The 24,393-nt window shown below is 39.3% G+C and overlaps 1 protein-coding gene and 2 pseudogenes across 1 annotated transcript; all 3 read left to right on the forward strand.

Annotated features, from left to right (window-relative positions):
• The first annotated feature begins 6,154 nt into the window (after window positions 1–6,154).
• OHP (one helix protein) lies at window positions 6,155–7,703 on the forward strand. Its single transcript, XM_090016790.1, has 3 exons — window positions 6,155–6,350; window positions 6,451–6,573; window positions 7,476–7,703. Exons 1-3 carry the CDS (start codon window positions 6,198–6,200, stop codon window positions 7,542–7,544), a joined length of 345 nt encoding a protein of 114 aa, XP_089872916.1. The 5' UTR covers window positions 6,155–6,197; the 3' UTR covers window positions 7,545–7,703.
• A 3,577-nt stretch (window positions 7,704–11,280) lies between these two features.
• LOC149828233 (thaumatin-like protein pseudogene) lies at window positions 11,281–12,881 on the forward strand (annotated as a pseudogene).
• A 3,727-nt stretch (window positions 12,882–16,608) lies between these two features.
• LOC149828234 (putative pentatricopeptide repeat-containing protein At3g13770, mitochondrial pseudogene) lies at window positions 16,609–18,759 on the forward strand (annotated as a pseudogene).
• The last annotated feature ends 5,634 nt before the right edge of the window (window positions 18,760–24,393 follow it).

Here is a 24,393-nt window from a genome sequence, read left to right on the forward strand (position 1 = left end):
AATATTTAGACTTTGCAAAAAGCTCTCATCGGCAACGGGTCATTGACAACAGTTGACTAGCGGTAGTAAACCCAAAAAGCATGGGTGACACTTTTATGGTAAAAACATGGGTGGCACTTCATCGATTGTGAGTTTTTTGGTAAATGCATAGGCAACACTTCATCGACAATGAATCTTTTTGGTAAAAGTATTGACAATAAGAAGATCAATGGTACTTCACTGACAATGAGTTTTTCTGATAAAAGCATCGACGGTTAAACAATCGGCGGCACTTCATCAATGGTGAGTTTTTTCAGTAAAAATATTAGCAGTGAGATCCTATGGTATGGGTGAGATAGGAAACCAAAAGTCTATGAGTTGTTCGCAAGTGTTGGATTTTTATCATAGAGAACATGAAGGATGATGATGATGCAGAATACATACACTCTAAAAAATTATGATAGCTGAAAAGATGTATTGGACAATAATATAGAGTAGTCATATCTCACAATTAGCATTCGTTCGATCACATGGTATGGGTGGGATAGAAAATTTGTACAAGAAAAAACTAAAAATGAAAAGCATGTGGATACAGGCCAAAACATTGGAATCTTTACATGTAAAACCCCACAGCATTTGACCACAAGTAAAAATGTTGAAATATGAATAAATACCTATATATATATAACAAAAATCTTAATTTTTGTAAAATACATGACTCTAGATCTTAAGTAAAACACCTATTATAGACCCTCATGCATAGATCTGGGTTAATCTACATGCTAGCATGCATCAAAAGACCCTCTTAACATGAAAAGGATGTTCTTGCAACCAAGAAACATGCATATATATATATATATATATATATATATATATATATATATTAACCTGCTGGTTTGAGTCTTCTTAGAAGACTCCTAGTCCTCCTATAACAAGTGACAATTACTATGAATTCACAAAAGATTAACTTACGACTTGACAAAAAAATTTATATTTTTCTCCACCTAAAGTATGATAACCATCTCAATCGCCTGGTTAAGGTTCTGAGGTCGGCTAGTGAGGACTTTAATCCTCAGCCGATCTCGTAGCCTATGGATGTATTTTTTGGCAAGGGCCTTGTCCATGGTGCAGAGGTGTGGGCAATACTTCTTCAAATGTTAGAACTTGGTCATGTAGTTTGGCACTTTCATGTCGTTCTGCTTGAGATCTAAGAACTCTTGCAATCTCTAGTGTATCGAGGAAAGTAGGTGACAAGAAACACCTTAAGAAACTATGCCCAGGTCAACCCTCACAATTCCTCGGGCATATACTTCACTTCTCGTACGATCTCCCACCAACTCTTGGCATTTACCTTCAGACTGTAAGCACCAAACATAACCTTCTTATCCTTGGGGACCTTCAATATCTAAAAGATCTTCCCGATTATTCAGACCCACTCTTCTACAACATCTGGGTCACCTTTTCTTGTGAACGATGGGGAATCGATCTTTATGAAGCACTTGTAGCTCGCTTTTTGGTTTCATCTGTTGTTTTCTACATTATATTTGTTGTCATTACCTCCATTATTGGCGAGATTCTAGTAAGCCTAGGTCAAAGTTTTGAGAGCTTCAAATAGAAAGGCTCTCTACGCAGTCCAACTCTGAGGTTGTCGTTCAACCATCTAATTAAAAAAAAATCTATGTAAGCTCTAAGTCTTTTGAATCTAAAACATATATAATGTCCCTATTACTTCATCTAGGTTCTGATTTGTACCAATTCAAACATTTATAATACATGTAACATCCTGACTTTTTATAACCCAATATTTTCTCATGTTTTAATCTATTAAAATGAATTTTATATATAATTCATAAATTATATTATCGTATATTAGATTTTATAAGATTTGGACCCCAAAATCGACAAAATCGGGTTTTATATGGATTTGATTTGATCAAAGGGCAGAATCATAATTTTTGGATAAGGGACGCACCTTAAATTTTTTAAAAAGCTAAATGATTGTTTTGGGTAAGGGGTTATGTTAGATATTTACTTAAAAGATCTTGGTTTTATTAAGAATGGCAGAATGGTAAATAAATTAGTAGATAAAATAGGTTGAAGAATGTTATGAAGGGCATTCTAGCAATATAGGCAGGATCAGTTGTCATTAACTTAGACAACTTCCCCCCCCCCCCCCCCCCCCCGTCTAATTTTGTTGAGTTACCTCTCAAACCCCCCTTTTTATATGTATTACTCTCTCTCTTACTCTCTCAATGAAACGTGCACGCCTATGCTCTTTTCATCTCCCTCAACCATATGCCCCTCACCTTCTTTTTCTCCTTTGCTTGCTCACAACTAAACCATGAGTTCTCTCCTTCATTGGTGGTGGAGCGTCTTTCGACAAGTGTAAAGTTTCAATGTTGCTTAGAGGCACATTTTGGTGGTTTTGAGGAATGACATAGATTCTCATTGTTAATGAGCATAGATTCGAGGTATGATCCTATACTTCTCGTATTGCTTGCTAGTGTACAACATATGCATATAAAAGTTTGTAATCGAAATAGAAAACAATGTTTGATTTACTGATTTTCATCATGACTTTAAGAAAAGATAAATTCTTACGTAGTTTTAGACCTTATCATGTTAAATCATGTTTAGATGATTTCAATATTCGAGTTTATAGCACATTTCAGATGAATTCATGTTTAAATATCTGATTTCAGCATGTTTATGATTGTTTTATGCTTCAAATTATGTTGGCTTGAAAGATTTCATGTGATAGATGGGTTCATGCTTTGATATTTCGGTTTTCAGCATGTTATTTCATGTTATGAAGTAATTTGTGATGTTGAATCCATGAAAACTTGGGAAAACTAATGCATATCAATTTGAGACAACCCTAGGAGTGTTGGAAAAAAAATTTAAACGATTTGGGTGCTTAGATCTCTGTATTTTTGATGTTCCAAAAACCGAATGTATTATTGTCAGGGGTCAACTCCTGTAGATCTGGAGTCGACTTCTTACTCTCTGTTTTGTTTGGTTGGCCTCGAGGGTCGACCCCTAGGCTTAGGAGTAGACCCCTGTGTTTTGCTAGGGTCGACCTCAGATAGGAAGAGTAAACTCTTATTAGGTTGAGTCGACCCTTGCATCTGTGAGCCGACTCATGTTATTTGATGAGTCGACCCTTGCATCTGTCAGTTGACTCATGTTGTTTGATGAGTTGACCCTTGCATCTATGAGTCAACTCATGTCGTTTGATGAGTTCACCCCTATAACAATGAGTCAAGTCTTGTTATTTGATGAGTCAACCCTTGCATTTGTGAGTCGACTCATGTTGTTTGATTAGCTGACCACTCTAACGGTGAGTGAACTCTTGTTGTTTGATAAGTTGACCCTTGCTTATTTGAGTTAACTCATGTTATTTGATGAGTCAACCCTTGCATCTATGAGTCAACTCATGTTGTTTGATGAGTTGATCCTTGCATTTGTGAGTCAACTCTTATTGTTTAATGAGTCGACCCTTGCATCTATGAGTCGACTCATGTTGTTTGATGAAGTTGACCCCTGCAATGGTGAGTCAACTCTTGTTGTTTGATGAGTTGATCCTTGCATTTCTGAGTCGACTCATGTTGTTTGATGACTTGACCCTTGCATCTGTGAGTTGACTCATATTGTCTAATGAAGTTGACACCTATAATTGTGAGTCAATTCTTGTTGTTTGATGAGTAAACTCTTGCATTTGTGAGTTGACTTATGTTATTTGATGAGTTGACCTTTGCATTTGTTAGTCGACTCATGCCATTTGATGAAGTCGACCCTTGCAACGGTAAGTCAACTTTTGTTGTTTAAAGAGTTGACCCCTATAGTGTCTGAGTCAGCTCTTGAGTAGGTTTGAGTCGACTCTAATGCTTGTGAGTGAGTTTCTTTTGATGTTTTGCATGTGGATTGATATGGTTGAGCTTAGGATACGAGGGATCCAACATAGTAGGATGTGACATAGTCTATGGGAGCAATCGTTGTGCAATAAGGCACTAATGTGACATCGGGTGGTCCAAGAGAAACCCATTTTGTGCATAGATGTATATTATGGGTTTTGTACTACATTGGAATGTGAGGTTCCATTATTTCAGTTATGAATATCACAAAAATGATAATACCAATGAGAATAAAAGGGTATGTATATGTACAGTTGGAATCCTAGGGTGATGACTCTTAGAGATATCTTGTCACAAGAACATATTTGGATGTCAGTGGTACTGAGCGTGTATCTTGAGCTGGCCTTTGTATTGACTGTTATGTGTGATGCATCTTAGCCCAGACCTAAGTACTAGCGTGGTACTTTGTTGTCTATACTTGAGTGTACATGGTGTTCTTGTAGGTCGTACTAGAGGGGTATGTGAACTTTGATCTTAGGTGCCAATAACTAGAAGGTACACTTATTTTATTGGTTGTATGTCATTTTCATTATGGTTGTTGTATATTGAATAAGATACTAGTATAATGATGGTACGATATGTGAAGCATTGGCTCGAGTTGTCTTAACCACGAGGGTACGATGCAATAATGCATGTTATATTGTAGCTGTAAGCTTAATGCAACGCTAATTCCACGGTTTTCATCTTTTTCTTCCATCCCAAATGGAGGAAACACAAATCCACTCTGGTGCCCTCGAATCCACTTCCAAATAGGGCCTTAATGCTTTTAAAGATAAAAGTTGTTGGCTAGCTACTTTCCAGCTGATCTTAGTTGGCAAAATTTGAGAGATCAGGTATGAAATCATCTTTAATAGAAGCCATTTAATGCAACGGCATATATGCTTTACCATTCTCAATGAAATCAGATAGTATGTCTTCCTTATTGGTTATAGACCGAAATGGTTGCATGCTGATCGGTGGTTTCCTCCTTCCGAAGGTTGGCTCAAAGTCAATGTTTTTACCATCTTCACAATATGGAGAGTGGGTTTCAGTATCTGCTATCATGAAGGACTCAATTTAGCTATGGGTTGCATTATCCGTGACAAAGGAATGTTGAACAGAGAATGGTTTGTTTGAAAAGGATATCTTAAAATTGTTGCCTACTTCATTGAACGTGATCCTTGAATCATCCAGACGTGATATTGTTGCTGTGACCATTCATCTCCTTGAGGGTAGTGTAGTGCACTATATGATGTTTTCTGAGTAGGGATGGTAGTGGATTGGGGAAACTGGCCCTACCCCACCTCGCTCTGTTTGACCGGGGATGGAGGACATAAACCAAGGATAGAGGCGGGGAAGAAGGTTAAAATCTAAACTCGTGCGGGGATGGAGGTGTGGATGGACTTATGCATTTTTTGGGACCCGACCCCAATCTCCGTCAGTAAAATAATTAAAATATTCTTCGACCATTCGACCTCCTTCTTTAAGGATGGCAGTGGACCGTGAGGAAATGAGCCCCGCCAAGTCTCACCCCATTTGGACAAAGGATAGAGGACATGAAACAGGAATGAAAGCAGAGATGGAGGTTAAAATCAAAACCCGTGCAGGGACGAAGGCGGGGATGGAGAACAAAATTTTTGAGACGGGGCGGGGCTGGAGAACTTGTCTCCCGCGTCTACCCCGGTCCACTGTCATCCCTACTTCTCAGTTGGCTAATCTGTTGTTCAGTTTTAATAGGTTTAAATGTCAATTGATGGATAAAGATAATAATTTAGATGCATGTAACCTTGCTCGGTTGCTCTTTACCCAACAGGATAGAATATGTAAGGGCAAACCTCTGTGTTGGTTACCAAGTTTTTTTTTATAGGGAAAGCCGGGGTTAGTCCGATCCCTACCATTTATACAACCATACCAATGGGATTCTAACTTGTAACGTCCCAACACAAGGTGACACGACTAACTGCTCTTGCCGGTTAGTATTGGGACGTTGCAAGTTCAAATCCCAATGGTATGTTAACTGGTGGGGTCTGCCTAACCCTTGCTTGCCACCCCATAAAAAAAATGGTCGACGGGCACGGAGAAAAGCTGCTGACCCCTTCATTCCAAGTTAGATTCAAACTCAAATGCATATCCTATACCGAACACAAACCCAAATACATAACAGTCCCACAAGCGAGTCGGACTCGACTCATTGTTGTTGGTGTGAGTGGGGACCCTGCTTCGGAGTTTACAGCGAATGGTCAGCAGATAACGAGAGGATATGGCCTTCTCTGCACCCAGAATCCACCAATCATCTTCTGCAAGAGAGAGAGAGAGAGAGAGAGCATGGCTGCAACAGTGTCCATGTCCATCCTCCTCCCCACAAAACTCCTCTCCGCTCATCCCAACCGTCCATCTCTCTTCCAAACCAACCACCTTAAAAAGTTTCACAAGCCCAGCTTCTGTTTCAGAGCCCAAGCTGCCAAGCTTCCTGCTGGTGTGAGTCACCATGTTTGTTTATTCTCTGTTTTGTCCTTTCTTTTTGTTTGATAGTTTTCCATTTCCATGTATTGAGAAGGAAGTAACTTGATTTGGGCAGGTGGACTTGCCAAAGCAGGAGCCCAAACTGACAGCCCCCCTGTTTGGATTCACCAAGACTGCAGAGATTTGGAACTCTAGAGCGTGTATGATAGGCCTCATTGGGACCTTCATTGTTGAACTGGTACGTGACTGTCAATTGTTTGTACTTTTTGTGCCTGTTGGGCATGTTGGTAGTTGTGTTTGAAGTTGGTTTGGGCATTAGATATTACTTTTCTTGGAGTGTTCTTGTAAACATTAGGTTACTTCTAAAGTAGTTTAATCCATAGTTACCTGAAGCTTCTTGGTACATGGGCAACTGGGCAAGCTTGCTTCTCCAAAAGCGCGCTTCAGAAGCGGAAAACTCCTAGCTTACCTGAAAGAAGGGAGAGCTTTGGGATACTCACTTCCTAAATATGGGGATGGTGAAGGATCTGGATATTCGCTTATTTGAACCATCCTGACATATCCTGAACCATGTCAGGAAGGTGCACTTAAACTTTTCCCATACCATGCGCCCCTTGTACTATTCCTAGATGAATACACCACAAAAGACAATGCATACATCTTCTCTAACTGTCTTGGTAGATGGTTTACTTTGATTGTGATTTTTTTTTTCAGTTTATAATAGATTTAATATTTGTAGATTCTATGCATATATTACTATTTTGCACTAAGTTTGATATTGACTAATTGGAATAAATCAGAACCGATATACTTAATTTACATTTTGGTGCCACTAACATTCACTAAAAATCTGTCTCTTAAACTACTGAATATGATTAAAATGGGTGATTGTTATAACAAACATAAATGCATGGTAAGATGTTATCAACAAGTTTTAGCACAATAACATGGTACTGAAGATATGGCTAAACATATTAATAATAAAAAATTGTTGCATAGTATGAAGTTCAGCATGATGATTTTATGAACCTGCCTTTCTTTACAGTTAGGAAACATAATTTGTGTTTTTTGTTTGTTTTTCTTTCCTTGCCAAATGAAATTGTATTCATAATGATACTATGTTCCTTCTCTGTGATTCAGATACTCAATAAAGGTATACTCCAAATCATTGGAGTTGAAGTGGGAAAAGGTCTTGATCTTCCACTATGAAAAAATGGTGTGCTTCAAATTGTTAGATTTTGCAACTTAAGCTGTATTTGTTTCATATTCTCTGTAAACTGCTTGTAGTTTATGACATATAAACCGTTATACCACGGCTAAATTATTTTTCTTTTTAAGAAGTTCCTATGAAAAACTTTCTTATTGCTACTGCAAGTATCAAACGTGATGACTACACCATAAAATGGTAGCATCTTAGCCAGGAGTTTCAGGTTCGAAACGAAGCGAATGCTCTTCCTCATTTGACTATCCAAACGGGAAAATATAGTATCAAGCATATTACATTCAATTGCTATTTCAGTTTATGTTTTTTAATACATATGGCTATTTTTACTTTGGGGGACGATGTATTATGTTTCAAGGTGGTCTCAACCTGCCAAAGAGAGCATAAGCCAACTTTTTTAAGATCTGTAAGACGTTTGCATTGCTGCAAAAATGCCAAGCACTAGCAACATAAAACTGAAGTAAGATAACCAGGAGCAGGACAGTTAATAAACTGAAATTTAATTAAAGAAGATGAAGCTCTATAAGAGGACATATCTGATCTCATTGGAAAATCTGTATTATTCATCTCATTCGGAGACAATACTATCTCATAGTACTTTTGAAAATCATATGTGCAACAAATTGTTTAGCATTTTTGCAGTTTATCATGACAGGCAGATTATTATCATATCCACTAACAATTGGAAAGATGCCTTTTGCTGTATATGCTCACCAAAACTTTGACCATTCCTGAAATATATGATTGTCTAGTTAATCGAACAATTATATAAACGGGCTCTGGACCACCTCTCAAATTAGATAGTTTGGCTTATAGAATCTTGTGCAGAGCACTTAACGCAATCACCTTTCTCTTTTTCTGGCTAGAATTGGCAAGAAGAAAACAACAGATGCTATCTTAATACAGATGCAATCGATTAAAGAATGAACCAGTTCAATTTTTTGATGAAGTAAAATTGGTGTAACATTAGGCTGTTTTTTGGCTAGCAGATCGCCGTTTTCTCGACAAAATGATGCATAACAGGCAGCATATCCATGATGTGCGGCTTTCAGCTGATCTGTATAAAACATGGGAGTTAGCTCCCAACAGCATATTTGTATAGAAGTATTTTAATTATTTTTGCATTCAAATGCACAAGTCTGAGTATAGCAGATATCATAGGAGCCCTTTCTGCCATATATAAGCTGCTGTCATGTAGTCTTCTGCATCATGCATCAAATGTACTCTATTTATTTGTAGTTTGACCATATAATACTAGTGTATCTTGCATTAAACCGAAGAGAAGAATACTCATTTACACTGTAAAAAGTGATAATGTGAATAAAGGACACCAACACACAAAAAAAAAGGCCCCTTCTCTACATGGGTTACTCGATGTTAACTGTGTACAGAAAGTTACAAGCTCAACAGTTTTATGATGGCTTCTTGAGTGCTTTGATCAAGCCATCATCCTGATGGTAAGTAAATTTACTTTCTCTGTCAGTGCTTTGTTATCTACATCTTAGCCTTCTAGAACTAAACGAGCAGCTGCACAAGATAAACTTTGTTTAATTGTCAGTGAACAAAAGCCTTAACCTTCCACGTATTTTGTACTCTCAATCATAAACTTCCATGGATAAAATGCTCCCATCAACGCTATCCTTTCCATCCCTTGACTACTATTACACCCAAGGATAAGGAACCTGCTATTGGCAGCTTCAAATCCTTATGCGTTCTATATAATTGGTCAGTTACAAAGACCCACTTATAATGCTTCTACTCAGTCATCTTCTACTCTTGCTGGTGGTCAGCTTGTATTTCTTGATCCTACCAGAGACACTTCAACATCACAGTTTCATTTCTAATTGCTCGCCTCAATTCAGCTGTAGCCTGACTTCTTTCTTAGACCTCTATCAACCAGAGTTACCGAAAGCTTCTTAGATAGGTGGGAAGCTCGCTTCCCGAAAACTCGCTTCAGAAGCGCGATACTCCTCGCTTCCGAAACTTGATGAGAACCTCGATTCCCCCACGCTTCTCCTATGATTTCTACACACTTCATTTATTCATCTTATATGTTTTTTATGTGTTTTCTCTCACTCTTCTCACTTACTTCCACGTGCTTTCTCTAAATTGGTAATCTTCATTTTTAGATTTTGTTAAAAATTTAATTCTTACACTAAAAAATCATGAAGTTTAATATTAGTCACTTTTATTTTAGTTTTTATTTGTGTTTCATTATGATTCACATTCAATTATTATATTTCTTTTTTTATTCATCACTTCCCGCTTCCTATACATTTTAAAATGCATCGCTTCTCGCTTCCGCTTCCCGTATTGTTTCCCACTTTCGCTTCCTAGTCTGGCAACCTTGCTATCAACCGTAACCTTCCTCACAATAGCTGCATCACCCCAACTACCCCCTGCTGCAAATATGCTAGACAGCAAAACATAGGTAGCTGCATATGTGCGGTACAACTCAAGAAGACGCTTTGCTGAATGAATTGCCATGCTTTTGTTTCCATAAGATCGGCAGGCACTAATCAATGCTTGGAAAACAGAAACTCGCTAAAACCCTGAGAATGTTCCTAAAATGGGAGATAAATAGGCGTAGTTGCGCCTATCCTTGTGACTATATGCTATTTTTCTGTTAACTGTGCTAAGAATTCGGAGAAACATAAAAAATAACATAAGAAGATCAATACGTTAACTTTTCAATGCCACCAAGCTCACATCGATTTGATGAACGGTTCGAAAGAAACATCTTCTGGAACAAAGACTGTTCAGTTCTAACAGTATGTAGATCAATTTTCTGTTCTGGTTATGGATTTCAGAAATGAGAACTCTTAAAGGGTTTTTGGTTCTGACTCAAAACAGGAAAGTTTGAGATCTGTAACTTAGCTTCCCAACGGCTATAAAAATGTTGGGTTTCAATGTCGGATGACTTAGATATAGATCTAAGAACAGAGACTGTTCTATAGACTTTTTTGGAAATTCACGTGGGGTTTGCAAAATTCGTGAGTTCTGCACATGAGAAGGGTAAAAAGGGCCTAAATTTTGGAAACTTGTAGAATTGTTCATTTGACGAATTTGGCAAATTGTGGGGATGTTTCAAAAATACATTATTTTTGTTATACAATACGATCATTTTCCGATAAAAGAAAGAAAATATAGAAAAACAACATACTTTAGTTCAATATGGAGGACAAAGACTGAGCTTGATTTTTAGCGTGGCTTCCTTCTACATATGCCATCTTGCAGATTCAATCAACAAGAAACTTTGCTATGGATCCACAGTTGATACAGATCACAATTATCACGAACCCAGATGGGGGATGGTAGCCTGATGGTCTTCGAGTAGCCAGCCAAGAGTGTCTGGGCTTGAGCCCAACTGGGGATGTAAACAGGTCAGACTTGGGTAGGATGTAGGTGTTACCGAGTCTGACTTAATCAGATATAACATAATCAGATCCGGATTCAGTTTCGGAGTCTATGCAGATCAGCCAAAAAGGAATCCGAACTGATTTGCATAAAATCTGACATTGCATGTATATTGATTCAGACTTGTAAAACTTGATACTAAATCTTGTTCCATTTATTAATCAGATACCATTCTGGTTACCAAATCCAACTAAAAAGATTTGGATTCATTTGGATATCCGACATGAACACTAACCATTTGCATCCCTAAGACCAACTGACCTAGTCTTAGGCCTGGCCTCATAGGTGATCGAATCCAGCATTAGCATGGAAGGTGCAGGTTTCTTTGAGGATGGTTCATCCCAATTGTGCATATGGCAGAAGCCCAGTTCTATGTTAAAGCCAATTAGGAATAGGCTTAGAGTTGAGCTGAGAATGAGCAAGGTTAGGTCTGGCTTGTATCTAATCTGACCTCTACTTGCGCTTGAGACCTATTTTTTCAACAGAGAAAGCTGGGGTTAGGCAGACCCCTACCAGTTATACAACCATACCATTTGGGGTTGGAACCTGCAACGTCCCAACACAAGGTGACGTGCACTAACTGCTCTTGCCAGACAAGCGGAGCCCCCTGTCGGTTGGGCTTGACACCTATTAGAAATGAGGAAAGCAAATGGATTAAGAGGGAAGAGTACAACAGTTAAGCACGCTTCTGAACTTCTCTGTCACAAGGATACGGGTACCACACACAAGTTTGATGTGTGATTTGGATTTTTTTTTTTTTTTGAAAAAACAGGACAAGAGAACAGTGATTTTTCTTAATTTTTATTCAATATAAGACATTTTTTTGACAATTTAATATGTAAAAATACATTTTTATTGAAATATCACTGCAATTTATTAGTAGTTGTTAAAAACTAAGAAATATCAGTACATGTCAAGTCGTGTCATGGACCCTCAATGACGTGTCACTGTGAGATTTTTGAGCTTATGATTTGAGTCATGACCAGGTTAATTCCCTCGGCACCATGCCTACACCTTTTAAAAAGAAGGATGACGAAGAGAAGCCAAGGAGTAATAGCACATGAAGGTACTCCTATTCGTCACGCTGTCAGGTCAGCGACCGTAAGTATGGCAGGCAGAGCCAGCGCGGCTAGGTCTGATTCTTCGGGAGCGGTTTCTCCATGTAAATATCAAAAAGACACTTAAACAGGCTAATTTAAGGAAGCTTCCATGGAAGTACGGTGACATGGTTTCTAATGGTGTGCTTCCACAAAATCTAGCCTAAGTACATTTACTGAATCAAGAGTTTCCAATACAAAAGAGCAGTTGTACAAAACTCTCTCTCTCTCTCCAAAAGGCCAGATGGGATAGAGCTCATGCTAGCCTGGCGTATTGGGAGGTGCTGGCCATGGCACACCACAACATGGTGGCTTGCATTTGGGTTTTGGCAAGGAAGTTGTCGTAAACATGCCACAAGGCTGGTCGGGGAGGATATGGGGGCGCCAAGGGTGCCGGTTCGACGAACATGGCCACGGTGATTGTGAAACAGGGGACTGTTCAGGCCTACTGCATTGCAGGGGAGCCGGAGGCGTGCCGTGCCTCCAATGATGGTTGCCGTGATGACACTTGGCACATCCAAGTCACCCTTGCACTTCTATGATGTGAGCTTGGTTGATGGGTTCAATGTGCCAATCTCTATGGTTCCAGTTGGAGGGGGCACTGGGTGTGGTGTGGCTTCATGTGAGTCTGACTTGAATGTGTGCTACCCATCTAAATTGGAAGTGAAGGAAGGGGGCAGGGTGGTTGGTTGCAAGAGTGCATGCTTGGCCTTAAATACTGCAGAGCATTGCTGCACAGGCAACTGTTCTACACCACATACTTGCAAGCCCAGTATCTTCTCCAATGTTTTCAAGGTTATATGCCACTAGTCTTCACAAGATACATAATCACCTTCTGTTCTGTCCTCCTAGTCCATATTAGTCCAATGTTCATCAATAGAGCATTTTTTTTTAAGGTAAGCTGGGGTTAGGCAGAGCCCTACCAGTTAAACAACTATACTATTAGGTTTTGAACCTGCAACGTCCCACCACAGGGAAACGTACACTAGCTGATCCTACCCCACTTGTCTGGTAGGAGAAGCTAGTGCACGTGATCTTGTGTTGGGACGTTATAGGTTCAAAACCCCAGTGGTACGTTGAATAATAACTGGTGGGGTCTGCCTAACCCCAGCTTGCTTTTCAGAGCATTTTTGTGTTTACTGTACTAAGTTATGCCTAGTTTGTATGTAATAATAATGGGTTGAGTTTGGTTTTAATTTTTAGGCCCAATTAAAAGTAGAGTCTATTCAAAACCTGATCCAACTGCACCCGACCCGATACATACTCAAACCTCAAACCTGTTAACCCATATAGGTTTATATTTTCAGTTATTCTAGAACCCAAATCAAAATGAGTAGGGTTTGAGTTTAGCTTTTAGGCTCGATTCAGAATCAGGTCTTGCCAGACCTGACGAAACCGACCGAGTTACACTCCTAGTTGTGTTCAATATGGCTTGATCTCTAGGGATGTTAGTGGACCATAGCGAGGGCGGGGGACCAAGGTCTCCACCCCCGCCCTGGCTCAAATTTCTCCCATCCATCCCCGCCACCATTCCTGCACAGGTTTTTATTTTAACCTCCACCCCCGGTTCAAACATGGCGGGGCGTTGTTTTCCCCCGGTCCATTGTCATTCCTAAAGAAGGATTGGGGACAGGCGGGGGAAAGCGTAAGTCCATTCCCTCCTCCATCTCCACACGGATTTTGATTTTAACCTCCATCCCAGTTTCATGTCCTCCATTTCGGGTCCAAACGGGGTAGGCAAGGCGGGTCCGTTTCCCCGAGTCCTCTGCCATCCCTACTTATCTCTCTCTTGACCCTTAGCCACTAGGAATGTAAGGCAGATAATTTAGACCAATGTCACAAATCCAATTTTTTGAAAAGAATGTAGGAAATATCACACACACACACACATATATATATATATATAAGAGTATAAATAAACCTACCTCCAACTATTTATTGCATTGATAACGATATTTTCAGAATAGGCAGTATTTAAAACAATATCACGTTTTTTCTGAGGGCTTTATAGGCTTTTGTAAATATTGTGATTTTATCAATGATATTTTCAAAATACCGGTGATATTTGAGGCACAAATTTAAAGCGTTGGGTGTTCCCATGATCCCATCATATCATAGTACAACACAGGCAAAATTGAAATATTTTGGATGAGACTCATTCTAGCTCGATATAAATTAGGGATGTTAACGTGCCTGGTTTACCCAGACCCTACCTAAACCCTATAAGGTTTGGGTATGGTGATAAATAAGAAGACCCGATTAAGACCTGGGTTCAGACCCAAAGATCCAATTAATACATGGAGGTATAGTTTGTGAAACTTTATACCTGACCCGGACTCGACCCGAGTTTCAATTAAGACCCGCAATTTTTCAATGTAAAAATGATAAAAAATAAGGCTTTACCCAGTTTGGTTCATGTAATTCTTATCAAGTCTAAGTATGGTTTTTTTTTGTAGTAAACCCGATTAGACCCAGATACTGTACCCAAAAAACTGATCCAAGTCTGGTTGCACCTGGATCCAAACCAAACCCGGCACACCGCTGATATAAATGGTTGCTTTGGCAGTGCAAGGCTTTTACAATGTCACGTCACGTGTCAATAATTTTGTTTATTGCACATCTCCTTCTGGTAGGACGTTGCAGGTTCAAATCTCAGTGGTGTGTTGAATAGTAACTGGTGGGGTTGGCCTCACCTCGGCTTGCCTTAAAAAAAAAGTGTTTTTTATAAGGAAAGAAAACCTTCAATGGGAACTAAGTCACTTGATGAAAAGTGTAATATGATTGCACAAATATTTGTCCATTAAGCACCTGATCATCCTCCACGACTGGACTAGTGCTTAATGCATAAATTTTTGTGCAATCATATTGCATCTGATCTGGACTTGTCACTTGATTGGAAGCGGATCAGGTCATGCTGAACATGAGCGTTTTTTCTCATGCCGACATCGTGGCCATCCGATTTGCATTTTTAAAAGCTCAAAAGTCAACAAAACCACGTGGCATTCATTCAAATTGCAAACAGACGACCACGATGTCGGCATGAGAAAAAACGCTCATGTTCAGCATGACCTGATCTGCTTCCCACTTGATGAGCCTGCTTCTCTGCGAGGTAAAACTCCGGGTTGAGGACAATCAATTGGCTATCATGCTCCAATCATAATAATGCAATTGCCGCCTCCATGTGCTAGTGGGATTCGATCTTGAGCGGTTGGCCCTTGTTCTTGACACATGATCCTGATGACCACGCGAGACAAGCAAGCTGCCTGACATGTCAACAATGGACCACAGATATTGTTAATTTTGTTAGTTTTTTTTTTATGGCCAGGATCTCTCACCTTGGCTAGAACCCTGTTACTTAATGGGCTTGCCCTTCAAGGTAAGCCCCAAGTGGGTCCACCGACACCGAAGCTCTTACAAAGTCCATCAGTTAAAGGCACCCGCACACCCAGTGAAAGTCGAACTTAGGATGAAGTGATCAGCACCTCCTCCCCAGGCCTGCTGCCATTTGGGCGACCTTGGCTGGTGTTTTTGCTATTAGGATGCTATCTAGGGGTGGCAATCGTGTCCGGTTGGCGGGTCAGCATACCTCAACCCGAACCCGACCCGTTTATTAAACGGGTCGGCTGTGGCAAACACGAACCCGGCCCGTTTAATAAACGGGTAACCCGACATGACCCGCCAACCCATTTAATAAATGGGTTGGGTCGGGTAAACGGGTTCTCAGGTTCGCGGGTCAGGTTGGTGGATCAGATTGGCGGGTTGACGGGTTGGCGGGTTGACCCACCCGCCTAACCCGTTTATTAAATGGGTCAGCCCGGTTGGCGGGTTGGCATACCCCTAACACGAACCTGACCCGTTTAATAAACAGGTTAGGCGGGTCGACCCGTTTATTAAACGGGTTCATTTTTTCCAAACCCGAACCCGCCTAAGAGGCGGGTTGGCGGGTCGTGTCAGGTTTTGCCACCCCTACTATCTTCTCTCCCTCAAAAAAATAAAAAAGAGATGACTTGTAATGATGATCTGATAAGGAATTGCATCATAGTTACACACACAGTACAATGGCTTGGTTTAAGTGCTATGGGAGAGAGAGAACGTGTTCTGTTTCTATGTTTGTGGTACCACAAAAAATAAATGGGCAGAGTCTGGGCAGATGAGAGGCGACTCAAACGTGCACAACAAATGTAGCCGCAGCTAAAATTGTTGATGAAAGGAAAACAGAGGAAAAAAGAAAAAAATTCCCTTGTTCATCATGTTCAGCACCGGACTCTGCATTCAATCTCATAGTCCATCTGTTCTAATTCAACAAAATTCTGTCTGCCACGTTGGAGTTTATCGTAATTCGTTTAAAGCTTCTCACTCTAGTGCCAACCATCCAGGTGCTACACACCAACTGTTTGATGAAACTCCTGAACGAAATGTGGGCTTTCATGCTCACCATGTTGCTGTTTTTTCACAAAACAATAGAATTCGCAAAACCAACGATGTCCATGATTTGGTTTTAGCAAAGCAATTGAGGGCCGACCACTCTTTCGAGAGAATGTCTGAGAGAAATTCTGCATCTTGGGATGCTTTCATAGCTCGTTATGTGAAGAATTCAGAATTTCATGAAGCAATACAGCTGTTTCATTGCATGTTATCGATGGGAATCATGCCAAACCGGTTCACAATGTGCAGCATTATTAGCAGCTCTACCTATCTAGGAAGCTCAGATTTCGTAAAACAGCTACATGGGTTTCTTGTAAAGATTAGTCTTGACAGTGATAATTTTGTTGGTGGTAGTCTTTTAGGTGTGTACTCTAAATTTGGAGAGATAAGCAATGCAGAAAGATTGTTTTATGAGTTGGTTGATGCAGATGTAATTGCATGTAATTGCTTGATTTCTGGTTATATAACCAATGGATGCTTTAGTCAAGCAATGCATCTGCTGATTGAAATGCAGGGAATGGGCATCAGGCCCACCCATTACACTTTCTCTATGATGCTAAGTGCTTGTGGCGGCATTGCCGCAATTGAAAAAGGAAAACAGATTCATGCTCATGTAGTAAAATCCAAGCATTTATGTCATGCAGCAGTAGGCAATGCTCTCTTGACCATGTATAGTAAGTGTGGGAAGATAAAAGATGCAGAGCTTTTGTTCCTAGAGCTGCCCAGTAAAAATGTTGTATCGTGGACAGCAATTATCAGTGGATACTATCAGAATGGATGCTTCAAGGAGGCCTTGAAGAAGTTTGATCTGATGTGCCAGAGCTTTGTGAAGCCAAATCAGTTCACTTTTTCAATTGCTTTGGCTTGTAATGGCAACTTAAGGTCTCTTGGTGATGGTAGGAGAATCCATGGTCAGGTTGTAAAAAGAGGGTTCACTTCATGTGTCTATGTAGGAACTGCAATTGTGGACATGTATTCAAAATTTGGAGAGATGGGGGATGCTGAAAAACAGTTTGAAGAGATTAGCTTCAAGACTGGTGTATCCTGGAACTCCCTTGTGTCTGGTTATGTTCATAATGGTCAATGTGAGAAAGCAATGGACGTATTTTATATGTTGCTTAAACAGTGCATGACATGTGATGAGTTCACATACTCGATTATACTTGAAGCTTGTTCGTGTTTGTCATGGCTACAGAGTGGCAAGCAGGTTCATTCTCTGACCATAAAAACAGGACACTACCTAGGTTTACAAGTTGCAACTGCTGTCATAGAAATGTATGGGAACTGTGGATGTTTAATGGATGCTAAACTGGTCTTTGACACTATTCCAAAGAGAGATACAGTGTCATGGAATACCATTATCAAATGTTATTCACAGCATGGACTTGCAAATGAAGCCTTTTTCTTGTTTGACAAGATGATACAAGAGGGTGTAAAGCCGAATGGCTGTACATTTCTCGCACTTCTCTCTGCATGCAGTCATTCTGGATTGCTTGAAGAAGGGCTCAACTGTTTCACGTCTATGGTCGAAGACTATGGTATAAGACTAGAATCAACACACTATAGCTGCATTGTTGACTTACTGGGGCGAGCTGGCTGCTTGCGAGAAGCAAGAGAGTTTATTGAAGGCCTGTCTGACAAGCCCAATGCATGTATTTGGCGACCATTGCTTGCAGCTTGCAGGTACCATGGAGATATTGAGATGGCAGAGTTTGTAGCTGAACGCATATTGGAGAGTGATGCCAGAGATGCAGCCGCTTATGTTACCCTGTCAAACATGTACGCCATGGTTGGGAGATGGAATGATGTAGAACTCGAGAGAAAACTGATGAAACATCGAAAAGTAAAGAAGGAACCAGGATGCAGTTGGATAGAAGTTAAGGGAAAGATGTATACATTTTTTGCAAGGGAAAAGATCGACATGAAGATGGAAAACATATATAAGAAATTGGATGAGTTGGTGAATCAGATGAAAGACATTGGCTATGTTCCTGATACTGATCTTGTGTTGCATGACATTGAAGAAGAATTGAAGGAAGAATACATCATATATCACAGTGAAAAACTTTCTGTTGTTTTTGGTTTGATCAGCTTACCTGATGTAGGTCCTATTCGGATATTCAAGAACCTCACAATTTGTAGAGACTGCCACACTTTTATGAAGTTTGTATCCACAATCACTAGACGCGATATAATTGTGAGAGATAACTATAGGTTCCACTATTTTAAGCAAGGTTTCTGTTCATGTGGTGACTACTGGTGATGAATGAACCTGATGCACTAGCCATAGAGGACTTTATTTATCATTGGAAAGGGTTCAGTGATTCCCTATCAGTTATAATTCCATATTTGTGAATGAAGATAATTTTGTATCTGAATTTTGCAGAATCTTGATCTTGATATCATCAAGATGCAGACCTCTCTTTCACACTTGACTCTGTGGTCTGGTCAAGACTCTCGGGTGGGGGTGATGGGAAAAAGGCATTAACGGTCAGATATTTCTGGTGATATAAATATATGCTACTAGTAGTCTCTTCTTTGCAGGAATGGACATTTCGATCTTGCAGAATGTTTTTCTGCAAATCTACCATTTTTTTATAGTTTAACCAAGAATAGATGAGTTCTGTTAAGGATGTCTTTGTAATCGTGACAAGCTTAAATTGATCATTCTTCGCCCTGCAAGCATGTCCATTGATTTTCTTGGATACTTTTAAAGTGTCTTGTAAAGTGGGGCTGCTGCTGTAGACTTTTGCTGGTGAACTAGTCAAACATCGGTGTTTTGCAAAAGGGTCATCAACACTTTGATATTGACAATTCACAACTTACAAAACAACTTATGTTGCAATTTTATTGATTCTAAAATTTTATAAGGTTATATACATGCAGAGTATTTTGTCAGAATTCCATTGTGTTTAATCACGGAGACTATTCTCGCTTTCTATTTCTTTTCATAAGATCTCTCTTATAGAGATTCAAGAAGATCATTCCTAAAACCTACAGATTTGATACCCGAAGCAGAAGCTACACTAGATTATTTGACGTGGCGATTCAAGATCATTCCTGAAACCTACAAATTTGATAGCCGAAATTGAATTTATACTAGAATATCTAAGAATATAAGGAAGTTGTGGGAAATTGAATGAAAGTGCAGAAAAATAACTGAAAGTTAACAAACTAGAAATCAATCCATAATCCAACTTTGCCTAACTCCTAGGTCTTTCATCTTTTTATAGATGAAAGTTACTAATTCTAATAGATTGCAACTTCTTAATTTGATAAATACCGCCTAATTCTAATAAACATTCCACAACTTATCATATCATAATGTGGATCTAACATGATGATAAAAAATCCAATTATAAATAAACCCAAATGAAAAAAATAAAAAATGAGACCCAACTAATCTATGTGGACCCGGATCTGTCTCACTCTATTCCTGCATCATTCTCTCCGAGTTGGAGAAGACTTGCCCTCAAGTTTAGATCACACGCTCATGTTTCTTCTAATTCCATTTTACCGTTTGGGTTATGGGTCCATAATCCGCAACATAGAGATGATCATACTCCTTAATCTGCAAATCCCAAGATGACCCACTTTGAGAAGTATAGAGAGTCGTGGAACACTTTTACGAAACCACTCATAATCATTCATCATGCCACCAAAGTAAATCAAGCCAAATGGATATGGAGTTGGTGGGTCAAATAAAAGCAGACTCCAATCCAAAAATGTCATCATGAAGCCAATTTGGATCTCATGCTCTAAAACATCCATGCTCATTTTTTAAGCTTGCTGAGATTGAGTGGCTTCAGTCAAATCCAAAAATGATGGTAGGTTTGGGACATTAGGCAAGGCTTGAGAGGGTTTATCAAGAATTGGGTCAAATTGGACTTGGGTTTGGACAGGCAGTATGATGTGAGAATGTTTACTAGCAGGTGTTTCTAAATGATTAAGGTTTAGATCCAAATTGGGTTTCTCAACAAATTGGGTAATGGATTTTAAAACAGGTTTAGGGAGATCCAATAAACTAGATTTTGATTCATCATGAGATTCTGAATCCAGGTATTCTTTAGTTGGATTTGGGTCTTTAGGAAAATCTTGAATGGGTTTTAGGATAAGCCCTTTCGTACTAGGTTTCACATGGTTCTCTCCTACTTGGGCTTGGGTAGTTTTTCGTGTTGGACGTAGATCCACTTCATATCTTAATCTCTTCAACATTTGAAGCCACTTGAACTGCATGCTCCAAAAAAGTAATTTTCGATCAGTCCAATTTAATATCTAAGTGAAACTATAGCCCTTAAACATACCCAGAAATATGTTTAGCCTCGTTCTCTTGAATCTGAGTTTGAGATTTGAGACGATAAAATTCTTCAGTATACTCAAAAACAAATTTAGAGAAAAAGTAAGCAGTGTTCTAGGTATGCTTGATCTGCTTCAACATCTATGCAGGCTTGATGTGGATTGGGTCCTATTGGGTCAGTTTTTGCTTATGTTGGACCTTGGTGGGAACAAATCTTGAGTCCTATGAATTGTTTTGGGTTTGGACATAATGTAGATCTTGAGTTAGTCCATGGTTTGGATAGGCATGGGGATGGGTTTGAATAGGATCTGATTTGGTTAGTTAAGTAGATGGATGGGCATAGGTAGGGTTGGTATTTGGGTTACATGAGATACTTGGGTCATTGTGGCCAGGCCTGAATTCAAAATAAATGGTTGAACATGGGTTTGGGTTGGAAGCCGGTTTTGAGCTCTTGAAACAGTTTCTTGAATGGGTTTACAAGGGTAATAAGATGAACTGGGTGGTGGGTGGGAGAACTGATTCTTGAAAGAACCAGTTTCCAAGCCACATGAGAGAGAGAGAGAGAGATGCCACTGTCTAGGAATATCCAGGAGAATGTGGGAAATTGGAGAGAAATGCTGATTGAAATTAATAAACTAGAAATCAATCCATAATCCAACTCAGCCCCAAGGGGTTTGATGCAGTGGAAAGGGGCCTTGGCCACTAGATGGGTGATCAGGGTTCCATTCCCAGCAGCATCAGCTCCTTGCATTAATGAGGGCAAGGGATAAGCTCTTGCTTAGTCGAAGCTTGGTGATTCCCTGGGGCAAGGGGGTGTGCCACAGGTTTACAGCATCGGGTAAGTACAGCAAGCTTAGTCAGTGCAACTAAGTTTTTGATTTTGAGAGTGGTTTCCCCGTCTCCATAATCCAACTCTGCCTAACTTCTTGGTCTTTCATTTTTTATAGATGAAAGTTACTATAGAAAAATCCATAGTCCAACTCCGCCTAACTCCTTGGTCTTTCATCTTTTTATAGACGAAAGCTACTAATTCTAATTGATTACAACTTCTTAATTTGATAAGCACTGCTTAATTCTGAAAAGAATTCCCACTTATCCTATCATAATGTGGATCTGCCATGATGATCCAAAATCCAATTACAAATAAACCTAAATAAGAAAAATAGAAAATGAGACCTAACTAGACTGTGGATTAACTGCAAATCGAATGGAAGGGCTGGATTTCGACTAATTCAGATGGAGCAAAGTAATGTTGAAAAATATAGTAGTAATTGAACTGGAAATGAACTTCACTAAAGTCTAAAGGTAGGCTCAGAGCGTTTTCTTTAAACAAATAGTTGCACCACTCATAATTGAATCCTTGATCCAATGAGCTATGTGCAACATTACACCAGGGATACGGTTGAGCTTTCACCTTTGCGTGAAGGTTGATCCATTCATCCACTGGGTGAATTGAGCATTTCAACACCAACAACTTTGTGTAACATCTTGACTTGGAACCAGGGGCAGAGCCAGGAATCTGAACTAGGGTGGGCACAAATTGTAAGGCTGGAAGACAACATGAACAACTTGTCATTTGGCTCGGCTTGGCTCGACTCAAAAACTGAGCATAGCAAGCTAAGCTATTAGCTAGCTCATTTAGGTGAATCAGCCGAGCACCAACATGGCAAACTCGATTGGCTTGACTCATATAGGTCATTTTACCTATTATATATTTATATATACTTTTATATTATATTTTTATACATAAAATGCATATTATATATGTTTTGTACATGTATTAAACATATATTTATATTTATTATAAATATATATTTTATATATTATCAAGCTTTAAAAATACTTAAAAATCATTTTTTTTAGAAGACGAGCCAACTAATTATTGGCTCACAAAGAGCCGGGGTGTAGTCTCAACTAGCCAAGCTCGAACAGTCCAAGCTCAGTTGGTTTACCACTCCAGCAAACCTGATGCAGAGCATCCTGAAGATCCGAGTTTGAAGACGAATTGAATCCAAATCCAAATCCAAATCCCAAAATCCGATCCAGGATGCGATCCATGGCAGATCCAACCAAGCAGAACCATCTGGGTCCAATTGAATCTTTGCGTACCGAGATCCATTTTTAATATCGTGCTGCAATATCTGAGATATTTTGTATCTTTCTTAAAGATTGTAATTTTATATTTCGATTCTATTTTGTCATGTTATGAAATCACATTAACTTTATTTTTATTTTTATTTTTTTAGGTGCTGAATTCTATGAATCCGGATAGTTTTGGTGCCCTGTAGGATTCTTTTGTAACACTAGAGGGTGTATGGGGAACGCAACTAGTTTTTTTTTATTTTTTTATAATTGCATTTTTCTAATGCATTTTCGTGCAGGATCCAATTCACCGCTCAATCTGGATTTGGATCTCGATCTATTTTAATGGAGCCTTAGTTGGGGTCATTTGGAGTGGATCATCTTGGACCTCATTCAAATTTCAGCCTTGACTAGTCCAAGTCAATATGGTTGTTGGTCACTTAATGACCCTTGACCAAAATTAGCTTAGTTAAAATTGTGGGTTGTACTATGCTTGGGAAGGTCATTTTCCTCTTTAATGTGGCTCTTCTTCAAGCTCATTAATCAAGGGAGGTCGACCAAGGGAAGGCGGCTTTTGTTCTGAAAATTTTAAAAAAAAAATTGTGGAGAAGAAGTGTTTGAAGGGTGAACACAGTCTCAGTATTTTGACTGTATCTCCCTAGATACTTGTTTAAATTACATGATATTTAGCTTGTTGGAAAATTAAGATCGTGCCCTACAAGTTTGTTGTTTACCATTTTGCGTGATTCGGCTGGGTTAAGCCACTAAAATCTATGGTAAGTATCCTATTGACGGCATCAAGCTCGTTGGTTGGTGGAAAAGCTAGAGTTTATGATATTTAAGAAGATCGACCTTGACGTGACTGTGTAAGCATTCTTGGTTTGTGTGGGCTGCTGGTTCGAGTTGCGGTTTGAGAGACTTCTTTCCGGTGTCGGCTGATTCCCAGCGACATCCATTGTCATCTTCATCCGGATATCATATTCTCTGGTTCACTTATCTTTCATTTTTGTTATTTTTATCATATGCGATTTGTGTTTCTCGTTGAATATTGCTTGTAAGTTGCAATAGGTTATGTGTTATTTTTTTATTGAATGAATAGAAGTCTTTTTATGTTATAAAGTGATTCTATTGTTCACAAAATATCCAGTTCTATTGGTTATTATATAAATTGGATTTTCTGTCAAAACCCAGATTCTCGAATCTTGAGTTGTCATAAATGACTTCAAAGAAACGATCGTATCGACCTTTATATTGGTTAGTTTTCGGTATTCTTTAGCTTCTTGAAAAGCTAAGACAATTTCCTACAACTTTTTAGTTGAGGCCATTTCATGAATCAGCCATTTGAGTCCCTGAAAAGTGTTGTCAAAGTCTCAGACTGACAGAAATCCACTGTCACTTGTTTGTTTCAGAACACTCCTAGTGGTGTTCGGTATTTTTCAATTATCTAGAGTTTTCCTACGTAAAAATTTGTTTTGTTTGATTCTGTAGAAAGCTAGAACCTAGATATAAAATTTTTGT

The sequence above is a fragment of the Nuphar pumila genome, chromosome 9, assembly GCF_984573655.1.
Source record: "Nuphar pumila chromosome 9, dmNupPumi1.hap1.1, whole genome shotgun sequence".
Taxonomy (NCBI): domain Eukaryota; kingdom Viridiplantae; phylum Streptophyta; class Magnoliopsida; order Nymphaeales; family Nymphaeaceae; genus Nuphar; species Nuphar pumila.